General features: G+C 46.2%; 1 protein-coding gene across 3 annotated transcripts in view; it reads right to left on the bottom strand.

Moving 5' to 3' along the window:
• Window positions 1–23,989, bottom strand: part of GOLGA4 (golgin A4) — a 2,156,782-nt gene that overhangs the window by 587,843 nt on the left and 1,544,950 nt on the right. For all 3 annotated transcript variants that reach the window (XM_069613207.1, XM_069613208.1, XM_069613209.1), the window contains one exon: window positions 20,526–20,647. In XM_069613207.1, coding sequence (XP_069469308.1) covers window positions 20,526–20,647 — 122 coding nt within the window. The remainder of the gene's footprint in view (window positions 1–20,525; window positions 20,648–23,989) is intronic.

Genomic DNA, 23,989 nt, shown 5'->3' with positions numbered 1-23,989 from the left:
CTGGGGTCTGGAAGTCCATGCCCGCCGTCAGATGCGCGCGGGTGCCCCACCACCGGATCGCTCGTCGGAAACTCTCGTTGAGTGTGATCCTTTCCTCGAAGCTGCCCGTCGTTTGGATCCAGCGCGCGTCCAGGAACTCCTGCAACGGGCGCATCCGGAGCCTGCACATGGGAATGAGGTAGATGCAGGAAGACATCATTCCGAGGAGGGACTTGATGGACCTCACCTTGGCCGCGTCGGCCACCAACATCCGCTGCACCTTGCCCAGGATGGTCCTGGTCCTCTCCTCCGACGGGGAGGCCAGAAGGGACACTGTGTTGAGCCTCGCTCCCAGAAACAGAGCGTCTTGCGCGGGTACCAGGTGGGATTTGGCATAGTTCACGGAGAATCCCAGGTCCGTGAGAAGTTGGACGGTCCTTGCCGTGTGAACCACGGCGAGCTCCCTCGTCTTGGCTCGGATGAGCCAGTCGTCCAGGTAGGGGTAGACGTGGACCCCCTCGCGGCGCAGCTGCGCCGCCACCGGTGCGAGGCACTTGGTGAATACCCTGGGTGCCGACCGTAGTCCGAAGGGGAGGGCTTTGAACTGGTAATGACGCCCTTGGACCACAAACCTGAGGAATTTTCGGTGCCCCTTTAGGATGGGAATATGGAAGTAGGCATCCTCCAAATCCAACGACGACAGGAAGTCTCCTTCCTGCAGCTGACCCAGGACGTGCTGGAGGGTGACCATCCGGAACTTCTGCGCCTTGATGAACTTTTTCAGACGTCGCAGGTCCAGGATGGGGCGCCATCCCCCCGTCTTCTTCTTCACGAGGAAGTATCTCGAGTAAACTCCGGAGCCCCGAAGCCTCTTTGGGACGAGTTTGATGGCGCCCTTCCTGAGCATCGCCTTTACCTCCAGGAGAAGTTGAGGGACGTGAAGTTCTTTCCTGGCCACGGGGGGGACGCGCGGGCACCTTCTTTGAAACTCGAGCGCGTGGCCCCGGGCCAAGGCGTCCAGCACCCGACGGTCGGTGGAGATGGACTCCCACACGCTGACGAAGCTCGCCAGCCGGCCTCCCACCGGGGTGCTTCGGTGGGGGCCCGACCCCACGGCCTGTTCAATCCTGCTTCGACGAGGCTTTGCCGCCTTGACCTCCTTGGCGACGACGGCGGGGTCCACCAGACTTGCCTCATCCTCTGTAGGCCTCCTGAGACGACGAGCAGGCCGCTTGACGGTAGGTGGAGAAACCGCCGCCGGAACCTTTGGAGGCGCCCTTGCATCCGTTGCTCCGAAAGGGCGTCCGTCGTCGTTGCAGAACTCCAAGGGCCCGGGCCGTCTCAGTGTCCGCTTTAATGGCCTGAAGGGAATCGTCCACTGTTTTCCCAAACAAGTTGTTCCCATCGAAGGGCATGTCCAGGACTCTGGTCTGAACGTCTTGACGGAACTCCGTAGCCTTGAGCCATCCACGCCGCCTAAGGCAAACGCTGTTGCCCAACTGGCGGAACCCAGTGTCGGCGATGTCCGTCGCAACGGTAATGGCGTGGTCCGAAGCCACCTCACCTTCCTGCAGGATCTCCAGGGCCTCTGCCCTCTTGTCGTCCGGCAGGAAGTCCAGCAGGGGAGCCAGTTTGTACCAGAGCTCCCTGTCGTAGCGGGCCACGATAGCCAAGGCGTTGGCCGCTTTAATCGTCGTCGCTGCAGACGAGATGACTCTGCGTCCCATAGCGTCCAATTTCTTTCCCTCGCCGTCGGTTGGGGAAGTCGATGTGGAGGCCGCACCCCCCCGCTTTCTTCCTGGCCGCCGCGGAGACGACGGAGTCCGGGGTAGGCTGCGCCCGGAGGCACAGGGGGGCCGTGTCCGGGACCCGGTACTTCTTCTCGTACCGGTCTCTTCTAGCTGGCGTCGTGGAAGGGTTCTTGAGGAGGGTGAGGCCCTCATCCCAAATGTCGTCCAATAGAGGCACTGCGAGGACCGTCTTCCTCTTGGCCTCGCGCCGCTGATAAAGGAAACCTTCCTTCTTCTTCTCCTTAGGGCAGAGTTGGAAAAGCTCGGATGCCCTGGTGATCATGGAGTGGAACGATCCAATCTCGTCGGGCGGAGAAGCCCTGGTGGGAGGCGACGACGGTACATCCTCGTCGTATACCTCGTCGTCCGTACCCGTCGCTGCCGTGTCAGTCCCCGTATCATCCCCTCGGGTGGACGGGGAGGAGGGCTGGACGGAGCGCGACGGCTGAAAAGGAGGTGGAGGGTGGATCCTTCTTTTCTTGGCAGGGGGAACACCAGAAGGTCCCGGTTCTGGGTCCCCTGACGGGAGAGGTTCCTCCGTCGGCAACGGTAGTCTCGTCCTTATCTCTGAGCATAAGGACTGTATAGCCAACAAAATGGCCGCCGAGTTGTCTTGCGGCGCTGGCAGAGGGGAATCCGACGTGCGATCAGGGGCCCCGTCGGTACCCTCGACGATGTCGTCGTCACCTGCGTCGGGATCCATCCCGACGGGCCGGTCTTCTTCCACGCCGAGGCCGTGGCTTAAGACCTCGACCAGCTCCTCCTCCGAGGTTGAAGCCGAATCTACGACGACGCCCTGCCCCCCCTTTTTCTTCCCCTCGGGGGATTTCACGGGGGTCCTATCGATGGGCACAAAAGAGGACTCCCTCCGAGGTGGCAGGGAAACTCTGAGCCCCGAGGTCGCCACCACTGGTCTAGCCTCCACAGGCTGAGCCAGGGCCGCCGCGACAGTTTCGATAGAGGGCTTGGCCGGATGGATTAAGGCCTTCACCACCTTAGGTGCGCTCACCGCCTTATCCTTGAGGGGGGTGGACACTGCCTCGCTCCCCCTCCGCCTTCGAGCTCGACCGGGGCCTCTCCAGGAGCTTCGCCGGGTGCTCGGCCTTCCTCTTACCCGACCCAGAGCGTTGGCTCGTGGTTGATGGTGCCGGGGAGGGTGCGCCCTGCCTGGCGCCCGTAGAGCCCGACCGTTCGGCGCTCCCGGTGCCAGCGGACTCGCGGTGCTTGGCCTTATGTTGGACCCCCGTCGCCGGGGCGTCCTCAAAGGTCTTAGAAGACCGCTCGGATTTCTTCCTCTTCTTCTCGCCGGACGGGCTCTTCCCTTCTAGCCAGTTGGCGAGACGTTGATGGCGGTCCTTCATGGTCCGCTCCGACATGTTGCCGCAAAACGCACAGTCCTTCTCCACGTGCGTCTCGACCTCATGTAGGCAGTAAAGACAAAAAGAGTGTTCGTCCTCCTTGAAGACGTTCTGCAGCTGGCATCCAGGGCAGACCCTGAACAGCTTTCCGGGCGTCGAGCTTCCCTTCTCCTGGGCCATGACCGGGCCTGAGAAACTTCTGGAGTCCTCCAAAAGCGTAGCTCGACGAAATCTTCACCCTTGAGGGGCGCAGACGAATCCGACACGGGTCCCCGTTGATCGGATGGAGAGTCGGTGGAGCTTGAGGCTCTTTTGACCGAAAAAACGAAGTTTTTGAGAAAAAACGTGAAAAAAATAGCACTAACGCTCGAGAGCAATAGCACGAGGATCCCAACACATGAACGTGCGGTAAAAATCTGAAGATGGCTGCCAGAGGCGGGGCTTAGGTAAAGGGCAGTCATTGGCTGTGGTCAGTATGACGCAGAGATCAGTGATTGGTTATTACTACGAAAGACAGATCAGAATCGAAACTGATACTGGTTTTTTCTTTACCGAGGATTCCCAGCCTGACGACGGGGAATATTCATGAGCATGTGAATCCATGCCAGACCCCATGCTGGAGAAGTACCACATTAAGGCTCCATACCGGTGAAAACTTCTTCATAGGAGGAAAAGTTCAAAATAACCCCTTCATAAAATGCTTTACTAACCGAACACTAAACAGAGGAGCCACATGACCTAGATATCGCAGCCAAATGTACCTTAATGGAGGTCAATGCTAGGCTCTCTTCCGCCAAATGCAACGGGTACAGGAGAACCTGCTCTGGGAAAATGTTCACAGGGTCAACCCCAGGCTGGGCCTTAGACAACACGCAAAAACCTTTTCCATTTACGTCCGAATGAGATATTTGTGGATGGTGCCCTTGCTGCCTCCGAAATACGTCGACAGTTCTGGAAAATACCTAAATGGCCGAACTCTGAGTAGCCAGGAGCCAGGCCGTCAGGCTGAGAGACCCCGGATTGTGATGCCAAACTCTGCCCTCGTCCTGAGACAAAAGATCGGCAGCCACCCCCAACCGAACCAGCTTTGCCATCGACAAATGAAGGCGATCGGAGAACCACGTCTGCCTGGGCCAGAACAGAGCCACCAGAATCACACGGCATTGGTATCTCCGAATCCACTGGATGGTTCCCCAAATGAGCAGAAATGGGGGAAATGCATACGCGAACCGGCCCATCCACAGGAACGAGAACGCATCCCCCAGAGACTTTAGATGAGCCCTTCTGCTGACGAACCCCTGGCACTGCGTGTTTTCCACAGTTGCAAAAATATCCAACAGGGTTTGCCGCCATTTCCGGAAGATCAGTGAAACCTGCTGCTCCTTCAGCTTCCACTTGTGCAGCTGGCCAGCGTCCCCGCTGAGCACGTCTGCCTGAACATTCAACACTCCCGGCAGATGATAGGCCACAATGCTGATCTCGTGAGCCAGTGCCCTTGGCCCCTCTCTGCCACTGGCACCGGTTCTATAGCCCCTTTCTCCAGCATAAGAATCACTTCCTGCCGCAGGATTTGAAGATGCGGTTGTAAGACAAACATTGGTGGAATGGGAACCAACAAACACTTGAACTCCAACGAGTGGCCTAGACGCACCATGTCCAACACCCAACGAACCGATGTTATTTTCCTCCACTTTTCCACGTGCATAGCCACCTTGCCCCCCAGTACATTGTCCTGAAGGCAGTCATTGTTGCGGGATAGCTTGCCTCCCTTTAGAAGCTGAGGACTGCGAACCCAGCTTCCGCTGAGACTGGAAGTCCTGACTCTTCTGCGCCGACTGGGCCAACCATCAATATCCTTGCGAGGAATAACTGGGCCTACTGTAACCACGGTCCCTGGTGAAAGCAAACCGGGCATTACCTGAAGCACCCCGGAATGGCCGAAAGGAGCAAAAAGAAAATCACTCTGTAAGGAACCCAAGGACTTCTCTGTTTCCGTATCCTCATTTATCCCTTTCAGGGCTTCATCGATCTTCTCACCAAACAAGTGCTCCCCCTTCACAGGGCATGCCGATGAATTTGTATTGTACTTCTGGCCAAAGGTCACTGCATTTGAGCCGGGCCTGTCATCGAAGCACCACCCCATTGTTGATCTGCTTAAACCCAGACGCAACCAGGTCCACGGCAATATTTATGATATGGTTGGAGGCCTCTTCACCCTTACGCACCAACAGCATGGCGTCCTTGCGGTGCTGCTCCGGCAGATGTTCCAGAATAGAAGCCAGCCTATGCCACATTTTGCGATCATATCTAGCCATGATCACCAATGAATTTGCCGCCTTAACCATCGTCGCCCCAACAGTCAAAACCTTCTTCCCCAACGCGTCCTGCCTCCTGGCCTCACTGTCCGGAGGAGTAACACACTTGTGCTGACTTCTGGCCTTCCGGCAGGCCGCCGCCAACACCACCACCAACGCAGGCGTGGGCTGTGACACCAAGCATTTTGGGGTAGACTCTGGAGCTTTGAACTTCTTCTCAAGCCGACCTTTGACAGCCGGCTCTGAAAATGGAGGGTGCATCGTGCGCAGTCCCTCCTGCCACACATGGTCAAGAATAGGCATGGAGAATACAGCCTTCCTTCTCTTGCCCATATGATCGAACAGGAAGCAATCCTTCCGCTCCTCTTCTGGTGCCAATCCAAACTCTACACACGCCTTAGACATCATGGCGTGGAACGCCCCAATAACATCTGGTGGGGATGGTTGTGCCAGACTCCGGGGCTGTTCCACCTCCACATCCGTATCCCATGCGTCGTCCCTCGTCGGTGACGACGAAACCATAGACAAAGTGTCCCGCGGGACACTCTCTGGCTCAGACTTCTTCTGGATACGACTATGGATGACCTTCCCTCACCGGCAACGGCACTGGCAACCGTGCCGGAGGAGACTTCCTCAGAGGTGCACCAGGAACCTCGACCACTGGCACCGCCGGGTTCACATTCGGAGGATGCAACCTCGCATCCAGCTGACCCAACAACGACTGCAGCGTGGACAGTACTTGGAGGGACAAAAGAGACTGTGGGTTAACCAGCGGATAACCTGCTAGACCAGCGCCCATTCCACTGGAAGTCAAAGGCCCCACACTTTGAAGGCCCAAAGCAGACGGGCCCAGTACAGGATCCTGTTCGTCTTCAACCTCCGATGCCATTGAAAAAGTCACCGGATCTTGATGCAGAACGTTGTCAGGCAGAAGTGAATCAAAGGCGGAAAATTGCCACGCCCCACTAGTCAACAACAATCCTTCTGTTTCCACTTGTGTGGACGAGAACAGCATTGGTCCGCTGTCAATCACTGTCGTCGCCAGAGCCGACGACACCACAATTGTAGCCTGCAGTCCAACCGTCGACGACGGGTCCACCGTCGACGAGGTTGTCGTTGGCACCGCCTCCCTCGGCATTGACTTCACCAGAGACCCGGCTTTCTTGGCAGCACTGGACCGGTGTTTAGAAGACTCCTGGCTGGAGGACGACCTGTGATGGTCCCCGGAAGACGAGGGCTTCGATGACGATTCCTTCAGCTTGGACAAGCCCTTCTCCTGCGCCGTCGACTTCTCGGGCCTACTACCAGACCCCGGGAATGGTCCAACCGGCCATGCTTGGATGAAGATGTACCCTTCGACAGCAGCTTACTGGAAGAAGATTTACTGCTCTTCCCCACCTCCGATGTTGGCAAATCAGGACGATGTTTCTTGGCCGGAGGTTCGTCCGACGCTGCACAGCGATGTTCCGCAGACTTCACAGCCCGCTCCGAGGACACGCTCCGGACCGACCCCACCTCCGAGGCCGAGTATGTGCCCTCATTGAGCCAACAGATAAGCCGCCGATTGCGGTCCTTAAGAGTATTCCGCGAGAACCCTCGACAAATCTCGCAAGTGTCTGCCGAGTGATGGGGGTAAAGGCAGTAGAGGCAATCCATATGGCCGTCACGTTCATACACCACCTTCAAGCCACAAGTAGCACAGGGCCGAAAAAGAGACTTCTTTTGAGCCCCTGAAGCCATCGTAACTCTCGATTACGAAGAAGCACCTGCAAAAAAATGAAGAACACGAGGTGATCCCAATAGTTTGAAGACGGTTGACATCTGAAGATAAGCCGCAGGGACGGGGCTATTTATACCATACGTCCTATTGGTGGGGACTAAAGAACCCAAAAAGGACGTTGATAGGACACTAAAGTGTCAAAGTTTTCCATAGGAAAACGCTAAGTTACAGTGATCAAGGTTTTCCAGCCTGACAACAGGGAATATTCACAGCATGTTAATCCATGAAAGATCCAATGCTGGAGAATACCACAATTGTACACTTTCTGCCCAACATATTTCTATACAAATTTATAGATTTGAGTGAATAACTTACTATGGTATATGCACGTTTCAATTCATCTTTATAAAGCAGAGTATTTTTGAAAGACAGGCATGGAGTTGAGGAGGGGAAACGATGAGTGGGCAAGTGAGTCATGAATATCTGTCCAGGATGTGGCAAGGGAGGTTGCAATCCTGGAGACTGGTGTAGTTATTTTGCCTGGACTGTGGGCATGTGCTGCCTTACAGGGCATACGTAAAGGAAACATGTGGGTGGACAGCTTAACTTTTTTCAGAAGGCGGAGGCAACCCCATTGGGTGTTTTTGATGTTAGTAATCTTGCTCAATCAATTTGCTACCAGGATTTCAGTCAGGTTGTCATGTTCCAAGTGCAGACTCTGACCCAAAAAAACACATAAAATTGTCATAAAAACAGACGTCTGTTATTGTTATTTTGTTATGCAGGGAATATTTCACTGCAGTTTGCTGGCTTCAAAAGGTGAGCACAGTTTATACTTTGACAGCATATTTATTGGAAAAAATCCTCTCAGGTTATTTTTATGGTGTCGATAACCTTTTTTGAAAGGCCAATGCTCTTGTCTTGAGAACTTTCTTCTAAGGGGAAAGGTCAATTGAACTAAGTTTGCATATTAAGATATGTTCACTTAGTGTGTGTATGTATATTCATGGGTACTACCTTTTGATTTTCGCTATGGGGCAAACGATCACAAACACAGAGTGAAGCGAGGGCGCCATACTCGTCCACATTTCAGAATAACACATTTTACAGCACATGTTGCAACAGGAATAGGAAAAAAGCCATATGATTTACAGGAAGGTATAAACATATAGCATTGCACAACAGTCTCCTAACCTGCCGGGTTGCCTCTGCAATATTCTGATTTAGGATCCCCTGCTATTTCTGCACTCAGCAAACAGTTCAGGCCTGCTCACCCTCTCCAATCAAGGCTCAGGGGGTACATTATTGAGACCCCCTTCTCATTTTGTAGTGAGCAGCAGTTGATAAACGTAGTTATTATTTGCTTTGAGTTTATTTCTTTTGACAGTCATAATAATCCTTATCTGTAGCTTCTGAAATAAAAGCATATTGCTAATTTGGACAATATGACCAAATATACACAAAAAAATTAAAAACAATAGTGAAACTTCTGCAAAAACAGCAGTTACTTTCAGTTAGCAAAACACAATCACCATATTTTTGCAATGTATTTCACAGTCAGATAGTATTTCCAAACCAAAGTTTCAAAAAGACCTTTGCAAACATTATTTTTACCAATTATATCTGGAAAGAGATGTGTTCAAGTTCCTGACTTGCATACTGCTCTCAAATCCTGGTTTCGACACTTAACCAAAGTGAGTGCTCCCAGGCAAACCCTTTTATCACACTATGTCTTATCTACTAAAATTAGAAGTCTATACAAGTTATTCAGCTCACACTATCTGCTACTTCAAAAAGAAGCCTCACTCCAGATATTGCCACATAGGTACCTATTAATATTCACAATTCACATACTGGAACATCAAAGTGTATTTGTCTACTACATTATGCATTGCAACAGGTTTTAATTCAACTACCCATTACACCTCTGCGTATTAAAACTCATTATTTATGCAAATTAGGGGGCCCACACATCTTTTTCAGTGCAGGGCCCTGCAAATGCTAGGGCCGGACCTGCTCCCACATGTGGCAATCTGCACAGTTCTGTTAAAAGGTCATGCCTTTTCAGTCCAATTACCTTGCAAGCACGACATTTTATCATTGTCTGTATGCCAAATATTACATGCTGCAAGCAGGGTCGGAAATGGCAGGGCTGCGCAGTGGACATTTTGAGCCAGTTCTGCCTTTTCAGACGCCAGAACTTGTATTCTGGGACTTGTGGTTATTTTTTTTTGTTTGGGCTATTAGGTGTTGCTAGCGACACCTATAAGCCGAAACTATTGCATTGGGGTACACATAGGGAGGAATGACATAAGGACGGACAGAGAATCTGTAGGTGCTTGGTTGATTATGTGCCCACCAACTGGCCGCTCAAGGCCATGCTAATCCCTCTATGGCCAGTATCACCCATTCCTGCCTCTGCCAGCCCAAAACACCTCCTCATGGGAGCTCTTTCAGCTCACTTTAATCAAGCCTTACCATCAAACTGTGCACCGAAGTGCCTGCCAATGTTTTTCCAAAGCAGTCTACTGAGAGTTAATGACTTCATTGAAGTTGTAAAAACACTACTCGTGCAATAGAAATGTCTTACCAGACCGGCCATAAGCTACTTGATTTAAAAGCACTCTACATGTCCTTCACTGAAGTCCCGTTTAAAACAAGCATTGGCAGAGGTAACATTTTTGGGTTGTGCATACGTTTTAAGCTTTTGCCAGGAACTGCTATTAGATGCTCAGGTACTCGCACAATTTTACACCTGCTACCAAAAATGAGAAGTTAAATACCACTACGGCGGTGCCTCGCAAGTGCCTTTCCCATGCCTACACCAAAGACCAAAACTCGGCTTGTCCAACGTACAGGATACTTTAGAGTGCAGAGGAAGGAGGAGAAGGGGGAATGAGGTGCAGAACCGAAGACTACAGGGAAAGAAATTGAAAAGAGGGCAAAGACCTGGAGGGGAAGAAAGTAAGCTGTGAAGTTAGAAAGTGTAAAGATCTCAATTGTAAGGGGGGAGGAACATAGGAGTAGGAGCCAATGCGAGTTTCAAAGGGAACAGACTAGGAGAGAAGACGCATAGAGAAAAGTGTAAGTGGCACAAGAAGAAATTAAAGCACCCAAGGACGGTAAACAACAAGAAATCTCAAAGGTGAAAATAGAAGTGCAAATGAAAAGGAGGGAGGAAAAGGGCAGCATAAGAGGACAAACGATTGGTACAGAAAGCAGAACATAACAGAATGTACGAGAATAATAGGAGGATTGGAAGCCAAGAGGGGAGGGTGAAGAGGCCACGAGTGCTGAGGGGCCGGGAAAGTAGGTAAAGGCGGCCCAAGAGTGGGGAGAAGAAAATGGGATAAGGCCAGGACACATAAGAGGTTCAGAGCTATCCTGTGTAAGCAGTGCTTGGCAATTCAGTGATGGAAGAGGCTGAGTTTAACAATACCCATGGGCTGCATCCGAATCTTCAAGGCCGTAGCAAGATCTTGCACTGCCTTACCCAGGTGTGATGCAGTGAAACAATCCAAGGGCCTTCATGCCCAGCAGATGGAACGGACCGCCTAGGAAGCATGAATACGTGGAAGTCTAGGTTTCTTGTCTTGGCCACTCAGACAAGAAAGTGCAGAATACACTTGAATCTCGAGAGGCTCTGTGACTAATTTGACCATCAGGAGGCAGACTACAAGAGGCGAGAGAGGGACTGATGGACTATGGTCGTTAAGCAAGCTGGAATTGCTCTTCTTTGATTCTCCTGCATTCGTTTATCCCATTTGTTTATCTGTTGAATGCAACAGTACCCTATTGTTCATAGGCTCCTGGACATACATGAACAAAAGGCAGAGCAAACCCGCAGCCATAGCTGGCGAGGTAACACAGTGAAGAACTTGATTGGTTGGCAAATATGGGAGAGCTTACAAGGCTGTGCAGCCAGGAGGATAATCTCACCAAAGGGTGCATGTACTTCCAGTGATGTATGAGATGTCACCAATGAAGGCAGGTTTCCCTGCCTGAGAACCAGACAAAAGTTCTCCTAGGCTGTCAATACACCAGATCACGTGTTATTACGTGTAATGAAAGATCCGCTAGAGCCGCAGAATTGTACCATGTGGATAGACAGTGAAATTATACAGGTCTTGCAATGAACTGTAAACCATGGCCCACAAGGTCGAAACACGATCTGCTAGAAAGTCCATTGGTAATGTAACCGACTAAATGCATCTTGCTGGCTCTATTGTATCAACCTCATAGAGTATAAACCTAAAAAGAAAATGCGGTTTGTGAGTTTCAGCCACAATTTTGAGAGGGACATACGGGGACAGTTTCCCTGACCATTCCTGCACAGATGTACGGTAATAAATCCTGACTCTACCTTTGTTGCCTGGGTTGCTTATTGGATAACCAGTTTCTACACATCCTTCGCATATTTATGTTATGAAAGAAGCCCTTTTTGTAATGTACTTTACGAGTCTCCCATTTTATTATGTTGATTGCTCAAGCGTGACAGAGGATTCCAATAGAAAGAGTGGAATGGCAATACATTAAACGTCCAGAATGTGTGTGAAAAAAAGGGGGAAGGTAATAGAAAGGTCTGGACCAAAGGCAAGGCCAGTCGCTCTCTCTCCTCAGAGGCACTAAGAAGGCAGGTATGAAATAAAAAGACTACAATACAAAAAACGTTGAGGTAGAATGAGAAAAAATGAACCAACAAGGCTGTACAAATTCATATCCAATCTCCTTCGGCAGAAAGGCCTCGGTTTAGTTGAAGACTCTGGGCGTTCCGCATAGACTATCCTAGGCTGGCCGCTTATATGGTAGGCTTAAAAATATATAACCAGAGGTCATCAAATGTCGCTCCTAATAGCAGTGGTTCAATTCTACTGGAAGGTGCTGGAACCGAATTTGGTGAAGTTCGAAGCCACAAAAGACTGAAACATTGGCTAAAAAAGTCAACCTTAAGTAATTGCCTTAGTGCAACCAACATCAAGGGCCTAAATTATCCAGGATCTGCATTGTTACCTCTGTGGGAAACACGAAGGAGGAGGGTTATGGAGTTAGCTTAAGTTGATGACCGATCTCGGACGATCTTTGTCTAGGTGTATGGTTTTTGCTAAAAATGTTTAATTGTAACATAAAATGCAAAATAAATTAAAAAAATAAAAATCATATATATTATCCTTTACGCTATTCAAATATGCTCAATTCACTGCCTGTCAATGATCGAAGACCAGGGAGTAAATCGTTTTAAGAATCTTAAAGCCTGATTTTGATAAGGCCCTTGGTGCAACGCGTGGGGAATGGGCAGGAGGCCAAAGGACAAGTTGCATTCTGTCTGGCATTTTGTTTGGGCACAGCACCAATGCATGCATGATACACTGATGCAGACACAATGGGCCCATATGCATTTTGAGACCTAATGGGCCTGATGCTAGTAAAAGTAGTAGCTAAGCCCTATTTAAATTACAAATTATTTAAAAGCACTTTTAGGAGTCTTTAAAGGTTTTGACAACGGAAACGATGCTCCATCATATTCAGGCCATGGTGTTGTAAATGAGCAAGCCTGCGTTGTTAAATTCAGAGAATGACGATTCATGAATATACGCAAAGTGCAAGTTACAGCAGAAGAGAGTGACACTTTTTTTTTTTTATTTTTTTTTTTTATTAAAACAAAAATTTTGTTTTTGATGCATACGCAACTTTACAAAATTTACCTCGAGATTTAATACACCTCTTAAACATATAAGCACATGGATATAAATACAGAAAAGGCATAATTGAAATATGTACGAAGGAAAAATAGATACGTTTATAAAACTCTAATTTCTTAGCAAAATCATTCGTATACACAATATACTATAAAATAAATCTCATTACTTGGCAAAGTTAAGTCTAAACTACATGCGATTCAAGAGCTGCATCTATAATTTTCACTAAACGGACAGTCGCAAGAATTATCGAGTTACATGACCCCCACATACATCTGGTCCAAATTAACTCTCTACTGCTTAGATTACTGGTGGAACTAAAAGAGGAAATGATTTTTAAACGTTCCATTTCAAAAGTTGGACAAAACAGAAAAAGATGTTTTAAGGTCTCATTGATTTCAGGCATTTTACAAAATCTGCATCTAGTGTCCACAGCAGTAGTCTCTTTATTTGCCCAATGTTTCATTCTCATCTTGGTGTGCAGCAGATCTAAACGATAGCGCATATATATTACACGAGTTTCTTCACTCAGTGATAGTAATAGATATTGCAGGCGAGGTGTTTGAGCGTGTCTATAATGTGCATATTCAGTAAATGAAGAATACTGTGTTAATTGTTCGCACGTTTCGGCCCAATCATTCCAAAATAAACGCTTATGAGCTGTGCAAAACCTCCTTTGTAAGTCGTCTGCTGCTATGTTGATGTTGTTTAGAATAAGCTGTATTCGCTGCTGGAAACATGCAATGGACCTAGGCTTGGATTCCCTCAGCATAATGAAAAAATCTTCATATAAAGAGTTTTCTTCTGGAAAACTCATATTAAGATAAGTTTTCAACAAACGCCAATTATATCGAGAAGCCAAAGAATTCAATCCTAGCTCATGTCGTACAATTGCGTTGGGAAGGGACGCAGGAAGGCGTAAGGTTGCTTTCCACAACCCAGCTTGTACTTTATTCAAAAATGAAGAAAGATCTATTAAATTCAGGTCCAAACCATATAAGATGATGGCCTCTACCTTTTTTAAGTAAAATTCAAATAAGGGTACTAGGGAAAATTTGCAATATTTGCCTAAAATTAATCTCATTTGATTTTGTAGAGGGAGAACTTTTTCCGCAATTGTCTGTTGCCAAAACACTGCAGAAGAATTGTTTGCCAGGTTGTACCCTAAGTAAGTTGTCTGAGCAACAATGTTAATATAGTTTGAATCCAAATTCCATCGAAACTTTCGTAGCTTTTTTTTAGAAGATAGTATGAGAATGCTCGATTTCAATGAGTTTATGGTAAGGTTGTTACGTTTACAATATAACTCAAATGTTTCTAATTTGTTCAGAATGAGTACTGTCAAAAAGTAACACATCGTCTGCATATGCAAGCCAAGACAGACGAAGCTTACCTAACTTGACTGTAAAGGAGTGAAGGGGGTCCCAGATCCCTTCGATATCCGAAAGATATAAGTTGAACAGGACTGCTGCAAGATTGCAGCCCTGTTTGACGCCAATAGCAGTCGGAATAGAATGTGTTAGGTGGCCTTTGCTAGTAATACGAACTCTGATTGTGGTGTTATGATGTAGAAGCGCTATTAGCGCCACCAGACCCGGAGGAAACTTAAGATCCAACATTTTAGTCCATAGCCTGCTTCGAATAACACAATCAAAGGCAGATGATAGATCCAATGAAGCAATACAAATTGGTCCATTAGTAGAGGTGTGAGCTTCAGCAATTAAATGTGCTAGAATACTTGCATTCAATTGAGTTCCCATTTTTTTTCTAAATCCTGTTTGGACTTTGTTAATACTGTTGTTTGTTTTAATGTGTTGCTCCACCTCATTGAGTAGCAGAAGCGCAAAGATCTTAGCAGCGACGTCAATCAGAGCTATTGGTCTAAAATTAAATGGATTATCCATGGGACCTTTTTTGTGGATAGGAATAATGATGGATTTAACCCAAGAAATTGGCAGAGTTTTACTTTTATAAATGGATTGGAACATCTTCAAAAATACGTTAGCCCAAAAAATGGGATCGTCTTTTATAACGCATGGGGGAAGCCCATCCGGGTCTGCGCACTTTGAGGATTTAAGCTTTGTGATTGCTAACAAGACATCTTGGACGTCCCATGGACAAGTCATTGGAATACATTTTACTAAATCACAAATATTTACTTGATTGAATCTCTCCGGTAGAAGATATTTTTGTTTAAAGAATGTGTACCATGAGTTGCCATCCATAGCCGACTCCATGGAGGAGGGAACAGAGTACTTGGATGCTCTAAGAAGTTTCCAGATGTCCCGAATATTGTGCTTACAAATGAGACGCACCATATTCTGATTCCCCGTCAAATGAAATGCAATTCGGGCCGATTTTAACTTGTTTTTGAAGTGTCTCAAAACCATTTTTTTAGCTTTAGACAAGTTGTACCAATTTGTCCTACCATATTCATTCCTTATTGCACGCAATGCAGAGTTTTTCTCCTTTTTTAATTTTGCAATGGTTCTTTCTAAGATACTGCAAGGTCGTGCAGTATTCAGATTATTCTCGGCAGAGTCAGCCAACACTCTCAGGTGATGTTGTATCATCTGACTATTCCACTAAGATATAGCCTGAGAGGAGATATCGTCTGATGAATTATCAGGCCACCAGTCGCGATTAACTAAAAAAGTCAGTCGACGACATGTGGACATGTTCCAACTGATAGCGATGTACGGTCTATCATACTGAACTAAGCCTAGCGAATGTACCCTATCAAAGGGTTCAATGTTTACCGCTAAAGAGCATTCTAAAATGGCATGATCTCCATAAGGCGGAAAATGGGACTTGATCGAAGATAGTAGGCCCGAAAGGCTAGATTTGAGCTTTGAGCTAACTATGTAGTCGATGGTGGAGAAAGCATTCCCCCTATGCCATGTAAATGAAGCTTTAAAGCAAGCAGCTTTAATTATACATAGGTCCCAGCAAGAGAAAAAATTGGCCCATCTTAAGCCATTCGCACAAGAAGTTTTAACGTGGTGTGCCAATTCAAACAGACGGGAATCGTTAGGATATGTGTATAAATAGGAATTAAAGTCGCCACCAATTAATATCTCAGCTGTTGGGGCGATAGGACAAATGTACATTAGAGCATCGTTTAACATGGTTATAGCATCAACAAGCAGTATGGAGATCGGGTTCCAATAAAGGGAAATCAACATTACTCTACGTGGTATGTCCATATTAATAGTCACATCTACCAATAGAAACAGTTGGGTAGAGACTCTATGATTTATTACAAAGTGGAGATCATTATTTAATAGAATGGACAAACCACCTACCGGGCGACCGACTGGGGGTTGAATAGCTAACTGATTGACGGCCGTAAATCCGTCTAGTTGAAGGTCATGAACACACATAGTTTCTTGTAGCAATAAAATAGAAGGCAAGATTTTAATGGCCTTGTCATGGAACCGTGTAAAAAGGTTATTAAAACCACAACAATTCCACGAATGAATAATGGGGTTTATGCATTACGAATTTGCCTCAGCAATAGGCAGAGAAGACCCTAAAAGTGATGAGGCATTGGGAGTGGGCAGAATCCCCACTAAACCATTTAGGGCCAAGGTCAAAGAAGCCAATTGTGCCAAGATCTTTGCATTTTCCGATTGCTCTGATGGCATTTCCTTTTTACTGTTGTCTTGTTTCACCACCAAAGGCGTGAATTCTAAGAATTGCATGGCCTTTTCCAAATATGGAAAGGCTTGAAATTCCAATCCCAAAGATATCAAATCAGTTTTATGTTCCCAAATGAGTTTAGCGATGATGGGCGATACTACTTTGCACAACATTCGATTGTTGTTAATCAGAGGCAACCTAATCCATTCTACATCTTGAGAGACTAAGTTGCGTAATGAAGGAATTTTATACAGAGTATTCAACAAAAAAGTGCGGTTAATGGGTACCTTACCATTAATCTGAGGATTGCTAGACCATCCAATTAAGGTCTGGTTTTCCTCAGAAATCTCATTCAGAGACATAGGATCTATATTGGTGGATGTTATTGACGGTAAAGGCAGCCTCATGTTAACGGATTGAAGAACTTGCTTCAACCCATCCTGCTTTTCTACCAGAGACGAGGTCCCCAACGCTGCTCCAGCACATGTGGATACTGGGCTGCGCACGGCCTGGTCAACAGATATTTCATGTTCCACTTTAGACATAGTTAGTAAGGGTTTAGCCGAATCAACCGAGACAGCATGTTTTTCTTGGCTCGGCATCAAGCTCTGCATTTGACGCTCATGGGATTTAAGCACTGGTGTGGCATAAGAAGGTTGATAAATCGTTATCAGAACTAAGGCCACATTCGACGCCTCTGAAACAATTATGTCATTCTCAGAGGTGCTTGAAGCCACATGGCAGACTGTTTTTTTATTCTCAATCGGAAGAAAAAACCTATTCAAATTTGCTTAATTAATAGCTGCCTGTGGTAAGTTACCCCCCACACCAGAAAGGCTAGGGGAATCACTCCTAGTTTCAACAGATCCTTCCGATCTTGGGTGGAGATCAGGAATGAGAGAGCCCTTCTTTTTACCCTTCCGTGTGTTTTTGGGGGCCTGCCATTGAAGTGCAATCCGACTCTCCTCATTTAATTGACTAGAGTCAAAAAGCACTTCTGCATCTTCAATGTCCGCCAACTTCACAACCGCATCAGTTGTAACACCATTGGTTGCCGAGCTTTGCAAGGAGGAGGCTGCAATGCTATTATTGCCTGAGCAATTCGTGTTTTTTTTCGTCTTGTTTTTGCGTTTTACCGCTCTCTGATAAGCTTTTTTCATTTTGCGTGAGGCATGATTCATATGATTAGGCCCCTCCGAATCACAAATTTTCTCGTGAGAAACAGACTGGTCCATTAACGCTATAAGAGCGGAGGGACTGTCGGGAGTAGATTCAGCCACAGTAGTGGTCGGAGGAATATTTCTAAATTCGCACATTTCCACATTGAAAAGTTTGGAGTTATACATGGTTTGCTCAATTTGTAGGATTCTATCGTGCTGCAGTTTGGCTACTTCAGCCCACTCTGTAGAGTGGGATATAGAGATTGATGAAGCCTCTGCAGATTCTTTAACCACTGCTTTTGCAAATGAAGTGGGCAGACCATGAAGAAGTAATGGTGACTCAATCGTTTGCGTGCTTTGGGAAATTGAGGCATGCGTGAAAGAGGTCATCGGCATACTCCTCCTTACAATATCGACCATTCGTTCAGGGCAAGATGCGTGAAATTTGTGGCAGGCCTCTTGGGCCATAATGTATCCCTCAATCCTAGCCAACTGTAAAGAATTGGCACTAATTGAGTCCTTCATATCTTTCAGAACTGCATGAGTAAATTCATGTACTTTGTCTAAGAGATTAAGGATGCGAGTAAACACTGGAAATGAATGGATTTCCTGTGCTAATAAATTGGGGGAGTTCCTGTCATTCGTAAAAGGAGAACTTGAAGTTTGAGGAAAAACAGACTCAGAGGGAAACCCAGAAGGAGGCGGTTTAAATGGGGATTCATGATTCAATTGTTTTTCGCAGTGTGCCTTGTTGTGGAATAAAGGTGCATTGGGTAATGAAATGCTCGTATCACTTTCAACCATGTGCGCTTGATTGTTTGACTGAGAGACATCTATAGTAGGCAGCAGGCTAGAATGAAAATGAACCTGTTCATGTAGGCCATGTGAGGCTGCAGCTGGAGTAGAAGGGCCCAGCGAAAGACTAATACGTCTTTCTAGTGCCTCAATTACGTCGGGAGCCAACATGGAGGTATCAGAAATCACGAGAGGAGATTTACACATTTCTCCTAAAAATACTACTGCATTGTGATCTTCATCATTGGCTGTTTTTAACGAAAAGGGCGTATATATATTTTGCTCAAGTAGCGGCTCAATCAGATGAGTGCCTTTTACAAAATGCTCACCACATTCAAGTGAGGCTTTTGGAGCGACAACCTGCGAGGGGCTGTCAGGGGAAGTAATATGTGGACTTTCTGTATTTAAGGGAGCCAAAGACAGCTTCATCTTGGCTGGAATCTTGCCCGTATCCATCAAACATTTACCGTTCCTTAAAGTAGTAAATGAACACTCCATTTTTCTGAGTAGCTGCACTCTGTCAACTTAACAAGACTAGAACGCTAACCAGGTTGAAGGGCAAGAAACAAACAATACTATGCAATCTCACCGAGCCTCAGATACAGTTGGATCACAATAGCTCACAAAAACCCAAAATTGCGTGAAGCTCTCAGCTCGCCCAACGCCACGCGCCGCGCACCGCGAACAGCAAACAGCCCTTTGCGGTCCTTCGCGGTGCGCAGCGCGGATGCGCTGGAGGGCGGAGATTAAGTACAGCAGACCAGGGACAAGGGGGCGGAGAGAAAGGCCCACAGATCACCTGTACGAGCGGAAAGAAAAAAGACTATATAAGTATAATACTTATAAATTATATTGATCAATTTACACACAGTCCAGAAAGTCCGTGCTTTGGAGTCTTTACTTTCAAAAGGGGAACAGGAACAGGAGGCACAAGGAGTCACCTGATTCATGCGAGTCAGGCAGAATGGGTGTCCCACAGAAAGACTTCCTCCCAACGTTGGCTACGGCGAAGAGCAGCGCGGATACACCAAGCGCTGGAAGTAGGAGAGCAAAATCCGATGCTCAGAGTTCAACACAGCACAACGCGGCGCGGCACAGCAAACAGCCCTTTGCGGTGCGCCGAGAGAGAGTGACACTTGTTTGTATGGGGATGAACACGTGTACGCAAATTTAGACAATATAAACTTAGTGGTTTAGAGATTCTGAGCACGAACGGCACTTGGTTCAAGAGGCTTTGCTGTCGAAAAAGGAAAGCAGATGTGTGCCTCTCTGCTTTGCATTCTACAGGCTATTACGTTATCTCTTTAGATTCCCAGATATCGTAAATTAATGATTATAGTAAAAAATCAGATTTTTATACAGCACTTCATGCCACATTCCTTGTGCTATTACTAACACCCAATCTAATGGTACTTACTAATTGGCCTCCAAAGGCTGTACGAATGAGTCGGCCCCACAGGGCATTTGTGCTGGCATACTGCATGCTCGCCCCATGGCAGAGGCAAACAATCTGTGAGCAATTCTAGTGTCTATAAAACAGCTTGAATTATATTTCATGTTGATAAAAAGTGTGGCTTCTCTTTTGATTCTGTTTCCTGCAAATACAAATACAATGAGCAATAAAAAGAATCAAGTGTACTGAATAGTAGAGTCACTAGACCCTTTTCATATGCTGACCTTATAAGAGATTATAATGTGGTCAGTACTGGTGGCAGAACCTAAGGACCTTTGCTTGGATTGCCATGGGTTTATGCATGGAACACTGCAGCAGTTTTCCGTTTAGTCTGTGTACAAGCCATCTCCCACCATTAAAAAGGTGGGTAATAAAAGGGGCAATAGTGCAGAAAACCTCAATTACAATAACTGTATTTTCAACAATCAGAATCTTACAGGATTAGGAGTATGCCTTCCATACATGCTGGGTGTTTGTGCCTTATTCCATAAACCAATATTGCCGCAAAATCTCAGCATTTTCTGAAGTGACATTTTGAATTAAAAAATCCTCCATTAAAGCAGACTACAGTATATGATCTACTCCCAGCAAAACAATTTCTGAAGAGAATTACTTACTAATGGTCTCTTGCACAGCGGTTTCCAGCTCTCGCTCCTTTTTAGCCATCTGAGTATTGAATTCCCTCATCAGCTGTTTCAAGGTGGAATTGTGTTTCAATTCGATATCTTCTTGCTCATGTCTTAACAATGAGAGAAAAAAAAGACTTCAAAATTGAACATGGCATTACAGATTGAGGGGCACAAATGACGTGCAAACCTGTACTGTGCTTTCTGGTATGGCTTTACACTATGCGCACACAGGATTGGCGTCAGCTATTGAGGTAATGTTAACGATTATGCATCCTACAACAGCATTATGAAAAGATTTCCATATCCCTGGTGACAAGGACAAGTGCTCTTCCCTCTACCACACCACATATACACACACACACCCTTCTTTTACATGACACCAAGGAGGTCCCTGTTCTACTAGCCTCCGTATTCCATAGCTTCACCATTGAGATGCAAATCAATTAATTTACTGGCAATTCAAAATGGGTGGGATCATTTTGCAGCAAGAGCATTCTAATAGCCCACCAGCCATAGCACAAATTCACAATCGCCCACAAGAGGATGTTTGGAAGGAACTCGAAGAAAATCTTGTAATGCAGCCAATTCAAGTGGAGCCACAAGTGTTTTAATTAGGTTTAAAAAAGATATATATCAAGTCCAGGTACTTGCAACTTAGTCTTCTTCAAATCCAGCAGTGCATTCCTAGAGTTGATCTGGGTCTCAGTGGTGGTTGATTTAGTGCACTCCAGCGGCCAATAACATTTATTGATGCCCCAATATCAAGCCAATGCACAAAAAGAAAAAAGAAAATCTAAACTGCCACACCCCCATTGATTCCTAGCTTTCTAGAGATCACACCTATAGCACAGGCAGCACATTTTAGTGCTTGCCTATTAGAGCTCAGATTACATTCAAAACCCTGGCACACCCTCACAAAATGTATCACGGGAACCCTGCACCTTAACAGACAAATGTCCCTTCAAAAACCCTGGATTGCTTAAAACATGTCCTCAAAGACGCCAGAGAACAAAGAACTGGAAAACTTTGGAGCCCCGTCTTTTCAGGCACAGCTTCGATTCCCGCCCCCAACATTTAGGAGGCTCAAGCACAGCTTTCCTACCTCCTAAGAGCAAAGTGACATCATGCTCTTTGCCATGAACCTAGCAACCTCCATTTTCAGCAGTTCATTATCCTTTTTGGCGAGCCCTATATAAATGACAGCTCACAAATTCCAGCCCACCGCAATAGATTTGACATCGGCCCAATGATGGTAAACTATTGCACATGCTGACTGGAAGGAAACTACCATGTTCAAAAGCAAAAACGCATAGTTTTTATTTGCCAAATCAAATGAGTCAATGGCTGATCCTGCATACAAAACCTTCTCCAGCCTGTGATTTTTAATTATAACAAACATTGGAAATGCCAATAAAATGTAGAAGGTAAAAAGTCTTACTATCCAAAAATTCTGTTGCAACACAAGATAAGGAAAATCTACATTTACGAAGTCAAAGTTTTTTGCTCATGCAAGGTGCTGGTCCAGTCATAAACCATTTGCAGGTGGTTACTGCAATGTCCATCTATTGATGCCAAGGCTCAGTTAGGACAACCACCACTTATCGAAGTCTAAACACATTGGTCGTACTGTTCTTAGGCTGGAAAGGCCAACCCAAAGGAAAAGAACCTAAAGAGCGCACAAACACAAGTCATCAAGCCTGTATCAGAACATCTACATACACATTAATCAAAATGTGGAATCTTACCTGAGCTTGTAGAATGTTTTCAGACGCGTTATCACAGAGGGTGCGGGTGAAAGCAAAGGAAGGGTGGGAAAAGAAGAGTGAGAGAATGAAGGAGGAAGTTGCAGGCACCACGGAAAGAGGGAGAGGACCAGATAGATCTATAATGCTGGAGTATTTCTAGTGGGCAGGTTGCAATAAGACGCTATCTGTACATACTTGAATACGTGGGAATAAAAAAACACCAGCGGTTGGGTGATGCTGTGTTGCATTATGGCAGAAACATTGAAGCTCAAAATTAGAATCAATCATACTAAATAGACAGCAGCCGGTTAAAGCACATCCTTCCTACCGATATCCTCTCTACAACCTCCCCTTGGAGAAGGGGACCGAGTAAGGCCAGTTCATCAAGAAAGTCACTGAAGCGGTGTGTGTTTTAAAATGTGATGGCAAGGGCCACAAGGCTGATTGGACACAGATCTCACAGCTGAGCTGTTAACAAGCGAATGTACACTTTCCATCTGTACATCACACTCGACTGAAGTTGTAACTGATGAAGAGGATCCTGAAGGCTTTGGACGCAGTACATATACTGCCACTCATATCAAAACAATTTTTATCACGAAGGGGACGCACACGAGGTTTGCTTGACTCTCTCAGTATCACATCTTACATTACCTTTTATTGCTAATATGGCGCGTTCAACAGTATTGACCGTGAGCTCTTGTGGACAAAACTCAGTAAATGGGGATGTCCAGATAGCTTGCTTGCTGCGATTAGACAACTTTATTCTGGCACCACCATAAAAGTCAGATTGGATTCGCAAGGAACACTTTCAGCGGCCATCGTAACCACAAGAGGCGTGAAACAGGGGTGTCCTCTTGGGGCCACTCTATTCAGTGCATTCATTTCTGACATTGAAAAAGCATTTGAAACAACAAGATTGTTTGCTCCGAAAATAAATGGAAACCGACTTGGCCATATACTATATCCTGACGACATTGTGTTAATGGATGTAACTCCGATTGGTTTACAAAGGAAATTGATGGCCTTAAAAGAATATACAGATGCAAATGGTCTTGTGATTAATCCAACTAAAACCGAGATATTGGTACTTCAAAACCTAGTCGGAGCAAGTAAACAGCGAAAATTCAATTGGAAACTGGAAAATAAATCTATCCGACTCACAATGGAAACCCAGGACTTGGGAGTGATGATAAACTCCAGTATTAATGACGACAACATGGTGCAAAAATTCATCGGAAATGTAAAGCTTTATCAGCCCAAGGTGTTGCATTAAATAAGAAGTACGGGAAATTCACCTTGAAACCGACCATTGAATTTTATAAAGCAAAGGTTATCCCAGCATTGATCTTTGGTGCCGAGGCTATGTTTGGCTGTCCGGCTGGGATATGGTCCTGGTGTGAAAACACATTCTGGGGTAAAGTACTACCATTGCCCAGAGGGACCCCAAATGCTTGTATTCGATACGAGCTTGGATTAACTTCAATTAATGCAAAGGTGATATGGAACATGCTGTCAGTGTATAGAAAAGTTGTGGGAGCGGATGATCTTCCCCAATATCGAATTCTTCGTAACAAAGAAAACCATTCTAAAGCATCCGTTTTGAGTATGTGGAAACAAACCTGTGAGAACACCTTAAAACAACTACTGTGGCATGTTTTAACACGCTAGGCTCTGCCCTGCGACATCCCTGTGTGCTGATGGTGC

The sequence above is a fragment of the Ambystoma mexicanum genome, chromosome 5p (genome assembly GCF_040938575.1).
Source record: "Ambystoma mexicanum isolate Mex_15411 chromosome 5p, UKY_AmexF1_1, whole genome shotgun sequence".
In the NCBI taxonomy this organism is placed as follows: Eukaryota; Metazoa; Chordata; class Amphibia; order Caudata; family Ambystomatidae; genus Ambystoma; species Ambystoma mexicanum.
The sequence above is the reverse complement of the archived record's forward strand: the minus strand, read 5'-3'. Positions and strand labels throughout refer to the sequence as shown.